Source organism: Stegostoma tigrinum, chromosome 25 (assembly GCF_030684315.1).
Source record: "Stegostoma tigrinum isolate sSteTig4 chromosome 25, sSteTig4.hap1, whole genome shotgun sequence".
NCBI lineage: Eukaryota > Metazoa > Chordata > Chondrichthyes > Orectolobiformes > Stegostomatidae > Stegostoma > Stegostoma tigrinum.
The window spans coordinates 15,478,140-15,494,883 of NC_081378.1; the positions used below are offsets into that span (position 1 = coordinate 15,478,140).

Here is a 16,744-nt window from a genome sequence, read left to right on the forward strand (position 1 = left end):
GTAAAATTGGCTGAATGGCCTCCTGAACTACTCTAGCATTCTGTCATTCTACATACAAAAAAGTCTAGTGATGAACGTCTGAAAGGGTTATGTATTGTACAAATTTTTTCAATTTCTTGAGATAAACAACTGAAAAACAGAATACTAGAACTAGCGAGTTTTGAGAAGATTTGTAGCTCAGGTTGAGGTTCTGGATGTGAGTTTGCTCGCTGAGCTGGAAGGTTTGTTTTCAGACGTTTCGTCACCATTCTAGGTAACATCATCAGTGAGCTTCCGACGAAGCGCTGGTGTTATGTCCCGCTTTCTATTTATCTGGTTAGGTTTCCTTGGGTTGGTGACGCAGGAAATGACATCACCAACCCAAGGAAACCTAACCAGATAAATAGAAAGCGGGACATAACACCAGCGCTTCGTCGGAGGCTCACTGATGATGTTACCTAGAATGGTGATGAAACGTCTGAAAACGAACCTTCCAGCTCAGCGAGAAAACTCACATCCAGAATACTAGAACTTCTAAATACAGGAATAGGATCTGAGTTTTAAGTGATTTACTATGAAAGCTTTCCAGGAATGAATACTCTGATATAAGATGTATTTACTTTCTAACTTCTGAATAATTCCCAGTCTTCTTCAACACCATTCCTTTCCTATTCCATCTAACATACATTTTTTTGAAGTCCATAATATTTGAGTCAACAATTTTGTGTTACAGATCCGTCTACCGGGTGCTGCAGGAATGAGAGAAGTAAAGAGGAGACTGATGGTAAGATGTGGCAGTTATTTATTACAAGAGAGGTGGTGCATGTAATTCATCCATAATGAACCAGCCACTAACTAAATTTTAAAGCCAAGCCGCAATAAAATCACCTTTGCAACGGATTATCTTTATTTGATGTATGACTTGGTAAGATGGATAGATCAGTTAATGTCATGGGCAGGCATTCTGTTTTGGGTTTCAGTCTCTTCGGGGTTCACTCAGTTGTTTGGCATTCTGAACAGGATAAAATAAGTGCCAAATCCACACATTTGCAGTTGGCCTCCCTGCTCACCAATGGATATTGGAGTGGCTATTTCATGGTGTGGAAATGAGTATTGCTGAAAAAATACCCATATTGCCAACACTTTTCATCATCTTTGCATCAGGGTAATTTGCAAGAATACCAATTCAAGGAAACAAACAATATTTCTGCTACATGAGAGGAGAGTGCTGATTGGTTGACAGATTCAAGCTTTGCTGTATAGAATGCCCCAATTAGTGATACAGTGAATGCACATGTTGTTCCTGTCTGCAATTGCAAAATACCTTGGATGTTACCATATGTAGCTTTCAATACACACAAGAATGCCATACTGTGAACCTGACCAACAATCCTAAATTGGTTGTCTGCGTAATTCATCAGGCATTTAGGATTATCAAGCAAATAAAGTCCAATTGCAGAATCATATCTACACTTTGATGCTGTATTCAAGGTTTTGCAAGCACAGGCTTTTTGCATAAGTTGTTACCTTACTTGCTTAGGATAGCCAGAAGGATGTGCTCTTTTACTTGATCAGTCAGTCTTTTTTATGATATATAAACTACTTACCTGGTTTCACACCAGCATTGAAATCTATATGTGTTTACACATTTTTATGATAGATAAGATGTCTTTTTGGCTTGACAACAGCATCCTGTTTGTGGTTAACACCACTTTTGTTGCTGCTGTTGCTCAAACATTTGAGATTCTTTACCCTTCCAGATTATTGTAATCTGAGGTTGACTGGACAGTTTTTCAGGACCAAAAGCCTCCAGGCCTTAAATGGTTTTACACAATATACAGTGAGAAATTACCTGATCAGGATATCCATTATCCCAGGATTGTTTTGATATGCCCAATTCCAGCTTCATATTTGCAAGGAAAACAAATGGCTCAAGCGTGTTAATGAGGTATCCAAAAAGGCCAGCCTTAAAGTGAGTAGAACTGTAGCAATGGCAACATCTACACTAACCACTGAAGGTAAGATTGTAATAGACAGTAATACAGATTCCCCTGCCTGTTTCTCAATTAGGACATTGCAGAAAAAGAGTTAATTGACTGTGCCGTTTCCACAGTTGGATAGAGCCCATTAAATCGTTCTAAAATGCTGGACCTGGCAGGAATCCCACATCAACGCTATCTTCTTGGGCAAACATGCCATCTTTAAAAAGGACCTCAACTTCACATGTTGCTGAGTTCATTAATTCAATGAATACTGATTCACACACTTGGTGAAGGGTGATCACCACTTGGTAACCAGTCAGAACTCCCGTAAGAAGATAAGAACTAGGAGCAATTCGGGCACTGGGACCTGCTCTGTATTTGATATAATCATGGTTGATCTCATCTTGGCCTTGACTCCACACCTCTTTACCTGCTTTCCATAATCATTCAATCCATTACTAATTAAAAATCTCTCTACCTCCTCTTTAAATTTACTCAATGCCCCACATCCACTGCACTCAGGGGTACTGAGCTGCACAGATTCATGGATCCTTTCAGAGGAGCAATTTCTTCTCATCTCTTCTCTCATACATAATGAATGTTGATTTTACCCTTGGTCGGTATACTTGTGAATTGTCCTGATGAGTGCAAGACAAAAGCTTGGACATCATTTTATTTATCAACAATACTCAGGGAAATGCGAATATGCAACAACAACTTGTAATAATATGGCACACTTAACACAATAAAAGCCCAAAAATAAGAGATAGCGCAGTGTGGGGCTAAAGGAACACAGCAGGCCAGGTAGCATCAGAGCAACTGAAAAGCTGATGTTTCGGGTTGGTACCCTTCTTTCTGAAGAAGGAAAAGGTCAGCTTTCCTACACCTCTGGTGCTGCCTGGCCTGCTGTGTTCCTTCAGCTCCACACTGTTATCTCTTATTTTGGGACTTTTATTGTGGTGTGTCTGACTCCAGCATCAGCAGTTTTTACTATCCAAAAATGTTCTTTGAATTATATGTGACACCAGCTAGCATGTGGTAGATGACCAAATGCTCAGTTAAATTAGTAAGTTTGAAGCCCACCTTAAAAGAGAGCAAGAGATGGTGAGGTTTATTGAGGGAATTCCACAGTTTCGTGTATAAGGATGCTGATGTTGCAAGGTACACAAAAGCCCAAACTTGGAACAACATCAAGATCTCAGAATGCTCAAGAACTGGAAGAGGTTACAGAGAAAGAGAGGGCAAGGCTGAAGAGTCTAATGAAGCCTGACATTTGCCTCTCTTACTTCTTCATAGTTGTGAACGATAGCTTTTTACTTGCATACATAAAATTTCATCACATTCTGAAATAACTGTACATTAAGACAGTATTAACTACCATAAAATTGACTTATTTTTGGTTCCTTCCTTCCTCAGGATTCTCGTAGCAGAAAGTTGAAAACAGAGAAGGTAAATTGTTTCCATTAACATAATTACACTTTAATTGTATCAAGTATTTTGTGAAAATATGCCTGAAGTGTGAATTCTTATTTCATTTAGCAGAATAAATCAGTGAAAGTTGCTGCTCCTACACTGGAATTATCACCGCAAAAAGGTCAAAAGGTAATTTTTAAAACTAAAATCAAAATTCTAGATAAGTATAAGGATGAAGGGTCTAGGCCCGAAACGTCAGCTTTTGTGCTCCTGAGATGCTGCTTGGCCTGCTGTGTTCATCCAGCCTCACATTTTATTATCTTGGAATTCTCCAGCATCTGCAGTTCCCATTATCTCAAAATTCTAGATCCTGGTCCAACCAAGATTTCTTTATCTCCTCGAGTTTCAAAGTTACCTGGTTACTTGATCCTGAGTGACAATTCTATACCACCAGAATCAGTTGTGATTTAAGCAGGCTGGACAGTGATCAACGTTATGCCAGTATACAACATATCTGCTTGACATAGGTATCAGATTACTGAGACTGCCGCAAATGTTGATGCAGTTTGCCTATTGTTAGGCACGGTTCCCTTAGTGTCTATTTAACTCATGAAGTTATTCACCTTAGTGCGCCCTGCTTCCACCCCCAACACCGCTTCACCACCCCCCATCCTGGCCGATTTCACCTCCACTCTCTCAAGAATGTCAGTCAACATTTAGTCAGAAATTCACCTAAACATGTAGACTTTGTAAGTTCCCTATTTTGAATTTTGTAGGAATAGGAGTAAACCATTCAACCCCTATAGTCTATTTCGCTATTTATTTAAGTTATGCCTGATCTGCATCCCAGCTTCTCTCCTTTCTTTTAAATTAACAAATAACATGAAATGCCATTAATTTACTTGCTGTAAGGTTGATCAATCTTGACTGGTCCTTTGCAAACTCTTGTGGAAATTGGACCATATGTATAAGCTAATGTTAGGATCTGTTTGGACACTGGTATCATTTACCTGGCATTGTCCACTGGGTAATAGAGGAGGCCCTGAATTTGTTATCATATAACAATGTTTCAGATACAAAAAAAATTAAAATGAATTAGGTATTTTTACAAAACAGGATGGCTCAAACAGTCATGTTATTGTATACGATTATATATTAAACTGTCTTGGCAAAGTGATGAAGAAAGCAAGTTGTGAAAATTGTACTTTGATAATGTTCTCATGCAATGTTTCATCATTTAAAGGGATTGTTTAAAAAACAGGATTGCAATTTTCACCACTCTTTCTTTTTGTTTCTACCATGTTCTGTGCATAGGAAATCTAATATATTCAGGGCTCCTGCATCTGCCCTTCTAAGTTCTATGCAGCTTAGAAACTGAAAAAGAAAATGAAATAAATTCTGGAATGCCTTTCACAACTTCAAAATGTCTAAAATAATTTACAGCCATTGAAGTGTGTTAGTTGTTATAATGTAAGAAACATTAACTAGGATGACCATGCTGTGCTAATATGATTGTTGCATTAAAGCATGATCTGAGACACCGCAGTATTGGTGTTTCCTCCCAGGGTGAAGAAGGTGAACCAGAACATAAGGTATATGGGAGGAAAAAAATTTGAGAAATTATTCTCCTCAAACAATGTAAACGTTTTGAACAACTATCAGGAGGCTGGTTTTGGTTTTTGATGTGATGTGATGTGATGTAATTGCCTTACCCAGTATTGGTGTTTCCTTCCAGGGTGAAAAAGGTGAACCAGGGCATAAGGTATGTGGGTCAAAAAAATGGGAAAAATTTATTTTCTAAAAAGTTGCTGACATTTTGAACAGCTGTCAGGAGATTGGTTTTGGTTTCTGATGCAATTGCGTAGAAACATTCAACTGGTTCCTGCTAACATTTTTTTCCTCATGAACCACCTCTCATCCTGTTTCCATAAACACTATCAATGTTAGCAAAGCAGGTGGCTTGAAACTGCACTATACCCTGCAATGTCAGAGTTCTCAATTGCAAGCACTAGAAAATGTCCTTTTTTTGTTTCATGCTCTTTCCGAGAGATCGACTGATTTGACAAAATGATATCCATAAACTTATAGATACAGTTCAGAATAATTTGATGTAAGTCATTAATAGTGATCACAAAAAGGAAATTCTGAGTGACCAAGTACTAAATAATTCTACTATTCATTCGTCCCCAGCACAAGGAATGGCTTTCATTAACAGCTGCGGCTGTCTATATTATCTTTAGGCAAAGATCTTTTTCACGTCAATTCTGTAGGACCATACTTTTAAAAGCCAGTCAGATGTCCTTATCCATGATCACTTAGAAACCTTACAAAAACTGCCTCTTCCACTGCTCCAATGTTTGTTACCACACCCTGAAAGCATCTTCAAGCTAAATATTACAAATGCTGAGCATTCTCTCCAGTTTCTATCAAGAATATTTGAACAACTGGGGTTGGACGTACAGAACTTAGTGTTCTACTCAATCCTGGACTCAGCTTCCTCCCAGATTTGCTCTAATTTCAGAATTGTTTTCTTCCACTTCTGCAATATTGACAATAACTTGCTGCTGTCTCTCTCATTCTGTGGGCTCTGTAATATTCAGACTTGACTTAATTTAATATTCTGTTAGCTGGCTCCACCACTATCCTTCTCGAGCTTCAACTTATCAAAAAGATTATACCTTAACACCTCAGCCATTCTATGTTCCATGCTCTTGCTTGTCCAGCTGTCCAAGTTCTGCAATTGACCCATGCTCTCCACTCTTCCACCACCACCAGTTTGCTGCCTGTTGAGTTTAAAATTCACATCCTCATTTTCAAAAATCTTCAATGCTTTGCCCCCTCTTCTGCCATACATCCAAATCACTCTAAAATCTAAAACCCCAATCTTTCCATTTCACCATTTTTAGAATTCCTTCTTGCCTTTAAAGTTATCTTCTGCCATCAGTTTCCTTTCATATCTTGATCTTTCAAATCTCCGTGTTCACTGTCACTTTATCCTTCGTTATGACAAGCTTTGGCATATCTTCCTGCACAAGAAGAGTAATTTGTAATAATGTAATTGGTATCTAATTTGGGGAAGCATAGCCTCCTTATACAAAATCCAAGTGAACTCTTATTAAATTTGTCAATATTCTACTATACAATTCATATTCTAAAAACTTGAATTTACATGGCACCTTTCCTGTTTTCAAGATGACCAAAAGTAGTTTGTATTGTACAGAATCATGTCCAATAATTGCTCACAAACAAAAATTGAGATAAATGACCAATTGCTCTGCTTTTTAATGTGTTATGATTCTGCTAGGATCTGTTAATGTTTAAAAAGCTGTTCAAAAATCTAAATAACTATGACACAACATCTAATGTGCTTTAATAGAAAGCAAACATTTTGTATGCAGAGCAAAAAAAGTAAGCATGATCACTTCATGTAGTTTACATAAGCTAACGCTATAATCTCAATTCTACTTTTTTGTATTTGCTTTCTCCCATGCTTAAGAGTTTCCTTATCTAATGCACTCTTGAGGGTTCAATTACTTTTCCTGGGACCAACACAAAAGGAATGCTACATTCCTTTCCTGAGCAAAAGTGCTCTGGAATTTACTTGATTTTTCATAGAATTCAATTTGTTCCTCGAGTTACAAATTGTGTGAGGATCCTTTCATTAGTTTGTGGCTAAACAGCCCTCTAATTTTCTTTAAATCTCTCATGACTATGGACTGTTCAGCTCCTTGTCCTAGCTTTGGTAATATGTGTTCTCCCAGTCTGCTCCTGCAGCTTCTGCACTGCTCTTTCCAGGCTAACTCTTTTTTTCCTTATTCCTTCATCGGACATAGGAGTCACTGGCAATGCAACATTTGGTGTCCATTTCTAATTGACATTGAACTAAATGGCTTGCTATGAATCATGAACTAAATATTCACATCAGAGGTAATCATTGAAGGATATCTGTTAGTCAAGAAAGCACCTTGCCATTATTTGAATATTGAGTAAGACCTTTAACATCCATTTGAATAAGCAGACAGGGCCTCAACTCATCACTTTGTCTTTCTATACATAAAACAGCCAATCCTCTACCAATTTCCAGTTAAGGTGATGTTTCTACATCTAAACCAAATATACTGTTCAGTAATTTTCCAAAACACAAGTTATAATGCATTGCTCTGCTCCTCATTGCCACTGCCAAAAACGACTGTGTCCGCAGGAATGTTTCAAAAGTTAAATATTTAAAGAAATAATTTTAACTTTCTCTGCACTACTACTTCTTCGATTATGGAGTTTAATTGGTCTAACCTTGACTTTTGAGACCTAAACAGTCTTGGATTACTAAATAGTTTTGATTTATTTGAAATATGAAATTTACATTGCATTTCTCACTTAATTCTTTCCCCAGGAATGCCAAACTGAATATTTAATGTAAGATTATTTAAATTTATTATTTATGTTCATTTAGCCAACATCTGGCTTGTTTTCCACTGTTCTGACCAACCCCCTATAACGTAGGGGTGTTCTCAATACAACTGAGGAAGGGTCACCGGATCCGAAACGTAAACTCTGATTTTCTCTTCACAGATGCTGCCACGCCTGCTGAGCTTTTCCAGCAACTTTTGTTCTTGTTCCTGATTTATAGCATCCACAGTTCTTTTGGTTTTCATATGTATACCAACTTGTTTGGAGCAATAAAATCAATAAAATACATTAATAATCAAACACCCCTGTCAATGACAATGTTAATCAACCCACATCTCATACCAAACATGAATTATTTTCACTTCAGGGTGATGCAGGAGAAATTGGTGAGAAAGGTCAAAAGGTAAGATTAAAATTTACTTAAATAGTTTTTAGTTCAATGTCAGTTTTCTAGATTTTCTTCAGCTGATCCAAATGGGGACTGTTGCTACTGGTACAATGAAACATCTTCTTACCTTAAACAGAACTTGTATCTACTACAATTGGGTTAACATCAAATATAACCATTGCTAAACCCACGATAAGAAAATGTAGAATAAAATACTATCTTATGTCTCACAATAATAGAATTTGATTCCCTGTCTATAATGCCCCATGTCTACCAGTTTATGGAAAAGAAACATTGCAAATGCTCCTACTGCAGATTTGAAGATAGGAAGCTCCTGCCTGTGACCCATTTAAATGCAGAGCATGTGGATGTACTGAGACATCACTGTATTGATAATGGGAATTTAGCTACAATGGTGTGAGTGTCAGGGGTTGGATGTAGTAATGTTGCAGGTTAGAACTGACTCATCCCTTTTCACCCTCCTGGATCCTTCTGCAGTCCTATGACTTAGTTAATCATTCCATCCACCAGAAACATCTCCTCTTGTCCAACTGCGACTGACTTTGTTTAGTTCTACTCTGACACATTCAGTAAATTGAATAACTTTATCAATAGCTTCTCTTCCAGATTTTCACCATTATGGCCAACATCTTCCAAGGATCAGATGAAAATCTGAAATAAAATAGAAATACTGAAAGTATTTTGGACTGAAAAGTCAGTCAACACTTCAAAATTAAACGTTATTTTAATATTTTCAGTGGCACCCTAGACCAAAAACAGTTTAGGAGATTTCTTTAATTCATTCACAGGATGTGAGCATCACTGGCAATGCTAACATTTATTGGCCACCCCCAATTTTGCTTGAGATGAAGGTGGTGATCTGTCATTCTTTGAGAGTAAGCTGTCTTTTTCCATGGCTTTTAGCCTGAGTATTAACTGAAATTAATTTATATGCACAATGGATTGGTAAAGATAGTTACCATTGTTATTATAATCAATTGTCAATGGTGTTTCAAAAGTGCTCATTATTTGGGTTCTATAATTAGTCCATCTTAACTTCCAGGGAGAGCCTGGCATTGGTTTCAGAGGTCCAATTGGTCAATCAGGATCTCCTGGAAAAAAGGTATGAAGCTTGCTTTATCACAGCATGTGTTTGTTTAGAGAATGATTTGTTGGAAACAGAAGATACCATATTAGTGGGTCTCACAAGACTGTTCATACTGCAACATTGCACAAAAGGGTAGTGATTGTAAGGGATTTCAACTTTCCCAACATTGACTGGGGGAGCCACAGTGTGAAAGGTTTAGCGGGAGCAGGATTCTTAAATGCATCCAGGACAGCTTTTTAAGCCAGTATGTAAAAGGCCTTACAAGAGATGGCCAGTCCTGGACTTATTTTAGGTAATGAATCCAGGCAAGTGATTAAAGTATTAGTGGGGGAGCATTTTGCAGACAAAGATTGGCCTGAAGTCAAAGTTCTAAGCTGAGCTAAGGCCCAATTTTAATAAGATCAGGAATGATTTGGTAGGAGTGAATTCAGTACTTACAGGTAATTCTGGAATGGAGCAGTGGAACGCATTCAAGAGGGAGTGGGGAGAATTCAGGGCCAAAATGCTCAAAAGGATAAAGAGTGGGGTCAATTTATCCTATGAACTCTGGATATCAAGGGATACACAGAATTGCATGAAGAGAAAAACAGATGTTTATAGCAGACACTGAGGGCTCAAAATAGCAGAAGCACTAGAGGAGCACAGATGTGCAAGGGGAACCATGAAAAGGAAATTGGGAAAGCAAAAATTCCACCACCTCTGGCTGGTTACTAGATACATATTCCTTTCCCCAGATGGCACTGACACTGTACGAATCCTTGCAAGCTCCCTATGGCAGATCTAACTGTAATGTTTCTCATTACTGTTCCATACTTTTAAACTAAATTCTAAATCTGTAAACCTTGCATTGATCTCTCCTAGCAGATGTCCTGTGCAATGTAATCTGTATGCCTGTCGAAGTTTTTTAACAACCTCTGATCTGTACATCCTTGCTTACCATGCCTGTGCTGCTCGTAAACAAAGCTTTTTGATGTACTTTGGTACACACAACAATCAATCAATCCAACATTTCACAGGGACCATTCACTGTGGGACAACCTAATCCACACCTCCTGCACTCACAACACCTCCCCGAACCCCCATGGCACCTTCTCATGCAATCAACCTGCCTGTTGACTTTGTCCCTCCTTACTATCAAGGCTCCAGACACACCTTTCAAGTGGAGCAATGATTTATCAGCACTTCATTCAATCTACTCTGTTGTAATTACTGCTCATGATGTGGTCTCTTCTACATTTAGGAAATGAAACACAGTCTGGGTGACTGGGACACCTACACTCACTCCATAAAAATGACCCCGAGCTTCCTGTTGCCTGCCACTTCAATGCACCACTACAACCATTGCCAGACCTGCTGAGTTTCTCCAGTGATTTCTGGTTCTGTTTCAGATCTTCAACGTTTGCAGTTTGTTGTTTATGGAGGTTATGCTGAAACTATCTAAAAAGTCGGATAGCCCACAGCTAGACTACTGCGGACAGTACTGGAATCCACGTTATAGGAGGGAAAGTGGTAGCACTGGTGAGGATGCAGAGGAGATTTGCCAGGATTGTTGCCTGGGCTGGTGAGTTTTAGTTATGAAGACTCAGGTTGTTTTCTTTGGAGGAGACTGAAGGAGAGCATGATTAAGAAATATAAAATTATGGTGGGCATAAACAAGGTAACAGGATGGGACTTCTCTGTTTAGTGAGGGATCAATGACAGGGACATAGATTGAGATGGGCTACGTAGAAACAGTTTTTCACGCAGTGCATGGTGGGAATCTGGAACGCATTGCCTATAAGGGTGATAGAAACTCTCAAAATATTTAAGAAGTATTTAGATGTAAACTTGTGATGCCAAGGCATGCTAGGCTATGGGACTAGGCTAGCTGGGTGGTTGTTTTTGATGGTGCAGACTCGGTGGGCTGAAGACTTTTTTCTGTCCTGTAGACCTCCATGACTGTGGAAGTTTCCCTTGAGTTTAAAAGGTCAGTTGTTCAAAAGATACTGCTTTTGGATCCTGTATATTATCCCGTATATTACCTGAGGGTGGCATGGTGACTCAGTGGTTAGCACTGCTGCCTCACGGCACCAGGAACCTGGGTTCATTTCCACCCTTGGGCAACTGTCTGTGGGGAGTTTGCACATTCTCCCCATGTGTACATGGGTTTCCTCCCACAGTCCAAAGATGTGCAGGCAAGGTGGATTGGTCATACAAAATTTTCTGTAGCGTTCAGGGATTTGTACATTGGTGGGTTATAAGGGAATGTGTTTGGGTGGGTGCTCTGAGAGATGGTTTGGGCCAAAGGGCCTGTATCCACACTGTAGGGATTCTTTGATTCCCATAAAATTATTTTTCCTGCCTATGTGCAGCTTTTAGGTAGCACGTTTTCACTCTCTTTCCAGAGAGACATAGATTGTGTAGCAACGGTTGGTGTATTGCAAAGAAGGTTACCTGCTAAACATATACACACATTTCACAAAGAATCAAATTGAAGTCAGTGTTGAGATCTGTATAATTTATTGTCTTGCTTTGTAAATTAATCATGAATTTTTATGAATAGCTACAAGCAACGGGACTCTATGGAGTATTAGCAATGGATTTCTATGAAAAAAAGCGCATCATTTTATCCATGAACAAGACTTTGGTTTGACACACTGGGTCTATCTTCAGTGCAGGTTTTCAGGAAATTCCAAGCTAAAATGAATTAAAACCAAAAACGTTGAGATTAGAGTAGAACAAAATCCTCAAATGTTACATGAATATAAAGTTGTGATTTCTTTACATTTAGGGAGAACCTGGGATACAAGGCCCTCCAGGGGCTCAGGGTATTCAAGGCATCCCAGGTAATACAGGTATACCAGGAATCCAAGGTGCAAGAGGTCCTCCAGGAGTGCCAGGACTCCCAGGAGCTAAAGTAATTAATGAAACTAATTATACTGTTTTTTTAATCTGGATCTGTCTTCACACTGTCCAATCTTTCTCACTGTGTGTGCGTGAGTCTACTAATAGATGTTTTGGTAAATAATGAAACTGGAAAGTGTCTGCAATTCTATCGGGAATAGGAGATAAGAATAATGTGTAAGTGAATCATTGTATAATTATAACATTTTTACATGTTTAGTAGCTTTTAAAATCCATTGAGGAAATCAAGAACCTTTCCTTCGGATGGTGCAATCCTACTAAACAACCTTTCTCAATATGTCTTTCAATTAATCTTTCTCTTCAGGGCCACATTTGATAATAAAATAATTTTATGTGTTTGAGGTCAATGATAGGAGCTTCTGGAGGTGACTTTCTGTGGCAGGAGGTTTCCGAGTGTTTGGATTCTGATAGTCATTTAGGTTATAGAACCTGAATTAGCTGCATAGAGGCTGCTATCCCATCAGCAAGTCACCCTTTATTTGCTTGTGCACAGTATACTGGCTGTAGCCAGGCAGCTCAGGATCAGTCCCCTGAACTGAGGAGATTCTAAACTTCTTGGCTATATCTTTTTATTTTAGTGACCTTCAGGAACTGTCAATCCTTATATTTGGTTGATCGGTTTGAGATAGAACACTGGAAAGGACCCTTGGTGACAGCTGTTAGTTGGTAGTAGCACAACATTGGGTGACTACAACATGCAAACAGAAGCACTTTGTTGCATAAGACAATTAGTATCTGAAAAAAATTATCTTTATGTCCTCAAGATATTAACAGAAAAAGACAGAGTAGATAAAGACAAAGTCTACTCACGCTGTCAAACTGATGCTAATTTTGCAAGACCATGTAATCAATGCCAGATTGGACAGAGGGCTGTCTCCATCTAACTCCAGCTAATTGCCTGTTGAGTTAATTTTTTTGTGTCACCCGAACTCAAAGTAAAGATTTGATCTTGGGTTAGCAGTGAGATGAATGAGAGGTGCAATCCAACTTCAAAGGGCTTATGCATAATTAAAGGTGTGTCAATTTGGAATGTTTGGTGAAGTGAGTGGGTGAGGGAGATGTTGTCATTGTTTAAGTTTTTTAAAATATTAGTCAGCCCTTTACCAAGACTGTGGAGGTATGGAATAAATTTCAAGTAAAAATAGATTGACAATAATTTGAATGTGGAGGAGGAGAAAGAAATAAGGGAAGGAACAAAATTCATTTGGTGCTCTTCAGAATACTCCAACTACTTTGAGTATAGTCATTGTTGCAATGTAGGAAACAAAATTAAACATTAAAAAATGTCTGTGGTGCCTGATGGCTAGTAAAACAGTTGTATGGCTGCATGTAGCACACATAGAGAGATAATTTATTTGAAACTTCAGAATATCATCCTAAAGACCTGCATTTGGAAGGTGGTGAAATAGCTTCCAAAGTGAATGGGTGCCATCAACTGCATTTGGAATTTCTTGGGATCTCCAACACCCAGGAAATACTTTGACCCATGTAAAGTTAATATCTCTACTGAATGAAAGGGGTAATTTTACGTGTTGCCCTTTCAAACAAGACCAATGTCATTTGCCCAGTGGAGCTACAGACTACTGATTTTAAGGAGTAATAGTTTGGAGGATCAGGTGACATTAAAGCCTAGGACACATATATTGGAAGAGCCTCCATGGCATTCTCGCCTTTTTGCATCATGTAAACAGCCATCGCTTCAGGATTTTCACCACTTTTCATCAAAGTTACAGTGAGAAATTGAAAGGACTTTCCCATTCCCCATCCTACCATCTATAGAGTTTGCTTTTCTTTATACTGTCCACTTCAACAGCATCACTAACAACTTAACTACCATTTCTTTGGCATTCAATTGTCATTCATCACTGAATCCCCCACTTTCAACATCTCGGCATTACCATTGACCAGAAACTCAACTCTACTCACCATGTAAATACAATGGCTGTAACAGCAGGTCAGATGCCAGAACTACAGCACTCGATGGCTCACCTCCTAACTCCCCAAAGCCTGCCCATCATCTACAGGGCTCGAGGAAGAAGTGTGATGAATTGCTCACCATTTTCCTGGATGAGTGCAGCTTCAACAACACGCAAGAAGTTTAATATGATCCAGGACAAGCAGCCCATTTGATTGTCAGCACATCCACTCCCTCCACCACCAATGCTCAGTAGCAGCAAGTGTGTACTATCTACAAGATGCACTGTAGAAGTTCACCAAAGATCCTTAAATGGCATCTTCCAAACCCAGGACCATTTCCAATTCAAAGGACAAGGGCAGTGGATACATGGGAATACCACCACATGCAAATTCTCCTCCGAGCCATTCACCATTCTGACTTGGAAATATATCACTATTTGTTCACTGTTACTCGGTCAAAATCTTCAAACTCCCTCCCTAAGGCCATTATAGGTCTGTCTACAGCACAGAGACTGCAGCTGTTTAAGTAGGCAACTCACCACCATCTTCTCCAGGGCAATTAGGGACAGGCAACAAATGCTGGATATCCAGTGACATCTGTGAATAAATAGACAAAAAATTACAATGTTGTTTGTTTTATGTGTAAAGAAATGCTTTGACTAACAGAATGATTGAACAACCATTCTAAGGGTTTGTGCACTTTTCATTCTCACAGTGTGCAATAGCTGAAGGGTCTTAGTCAGTGATATTTCCCCAAAAGCCCCTGGTGGCAGCTGCCCAAAGCTTTAATGCATCACCCTGTAAAAATTCCTGGGCCTTGGAATGTGCCAGTTTGTAACCCTCAGTTATAGATAATACTTTGCTCTGGAAGACCAATGAGGCCATGAAGACTAAAGAACTTCTTTCAACAGATTGGCAATTCTCCAGCTGCAGTTGGTGTTTTTCTTGAGGTACTGGAAGCAGAAGAACTAGGAGCGGGATTAAGCAATTCAGCCCCTTGAGCTTGCTCCATCTTTTAATGCAATCATGGCCAATTTCATTTCAGTCTCAGCACTATATTCTTGACCACTCTCCATAACCATTCAACTCATTACTAATTAAAAATCTGTCTATCTCATCCTTAAATTTACTCAGTATCCCAACATGCTCCACACTCTGGGGTAGTGAATTCTACATATTCATGACCCTTTGAGAGGAGTAATTTCTTCTCATTTTGAGTTTAAATCTGCTACCCCTTGTCCTGAAACTATTACATCTCATTTTAGATCACCTCCCATGATGAAACATCTCTTCCAAGTCTACTTGATCAATCCCCTTTAGCCTTTCATGTATCTCAATTAGATCTCCTCCCATTCTTCAAAATTCAAGAGTGTAGGCCGAAACTGCTCAATCTGTCTTCATAAGACAAATTCCTCATCTCTGAAATCAATTGAGTGAACCTTTTCTGAACTACTTCAAGTGCAACTACATCCCTTTTCAACTAAGGGGACAAAATCTCTATGCGATATTCCAGCTGTAGTCTCAATAATACCCTGTATAGTTGCAGCATGTCTTCCCTACTAATATACTCTATTTAACAATAAATGTCAAAATTCCATTTGCCTTTCTTATTACACACTGTACCTACATACTAGTTTTCTGTAATTCATGCACAAGGACACCCAGATCCCTCTGCACTGAAGTGCCCTGAAGTTCCTGTCCATCTAGATTGTTACAGGACAGAGACAGACAGCGGAACCAGATTACTCTTTCTACCTCTGCATTCTTAACACCATAGAACTAAAGCTTACACAGACCCTCAAAATTGACTCCATTGGCTCCTAACCAGACTTTTTGAAGAACCAATCTTAGACTTTGCAAATAGTCAATTCCAGACAACCGTTTGTACCTTAAATGATTTAGCAATTTATCAACAATATAGTCATTTTAGCAGAGTAAAAATGAACAATAAGGTCATCTAATCAATTGTTACTTTAAACCCAAAATCTTTTATTTTCAGCACCATTCACAAAAGACAACAAATTCAGGAATATATAAAACAAAATAACAAAACTGGCCAGGTTATTTAAGTGGCTTTCATAATTCGTTGTTCCATTGGCATAGATGATGGTTTCTACGTGGATATTCTGAAGATGTCAACAGTCTCCTTTACAGTTCACTTCAAAAAAGGCAGTAATGTTTCTAACTTTCTAATGTTTCTAATGTTTCTAGTTTTCTGTTTCTTGAGTTTCCATAAGCTGCTAACGAGAGCCTAAGCAGGGAGCTTTCAAATCTTGATGCTATAACACCAGCAGTCAAATTTCTTCTCAAACAGCAAACACTGTTCAAGACCCAATTCAAACTCTGATCAGTCCTTGACAGATTTACTGTCTCCCGGTTACCATTAAACATCTGCAGCCTCCTTGAGCTTAAGGTCTTTTCCAGACTTGCTGGAACCAATTTCCACGTACTGACCTCATTAATAGCCAACTTCTGCTGTTTAAATGTAACTCTTCCACAGTAACAAAGTGATCCTTGATCACGATAACCTTAATCAGGAACTAAGCTGTAATTAATCAGCACAGCACACAAATAAACAAGAGTTCCATTTGTAAACAAAAAATGCTGGAGATCACAGCCAGTCAGGCAGCATCCATGGAGAGAAAG

At 38.8% G+C, this 16,744-nt stretch overlaps 1 protein-coding gene across 12 annotated transcripts in view; it reads left to right on the forward strand.

Moving 5' to 3' along the window:
- Positions 1-16,744, forward strand: part of LOC125463397 (collagen alpha-1(VII) chain) — a 377,348-nt gene that overhangs the window by 214,042 nt on the left and 146,562 nt on the right. For all 12 annotated transcript variants that reach the window (XM_059654498.1, XM_059654507.1, XM_059654500.1 and 9 more), the window contains 7 exons: positions 713-763; positions 3,378-3,410; positions 3,501-3,563; positions 5,110-5,136; positions 8,149-8,184; positions 9,233-9,292; positions 12,048-12,173. In XM_059654498.1, the coding sequence (XP_059510481.1) occupies positions 713-763; positions 3,378-3,410; positions 3,501-3,563; positions 5,110-5,136; positions 8,149-8,184; positions 9,233-9,292; positions 12,048-12,173 (396 nt within the window). The remainder of the gene's footprint in view (positions 1-712; positions 764-3,377; positions 3,411-3,500; positions 3,564-5,109; positions 5,137-8,148; positions 8,185-9,232; positions 9,293-12,047; positions 12,174-16,744) is intronic.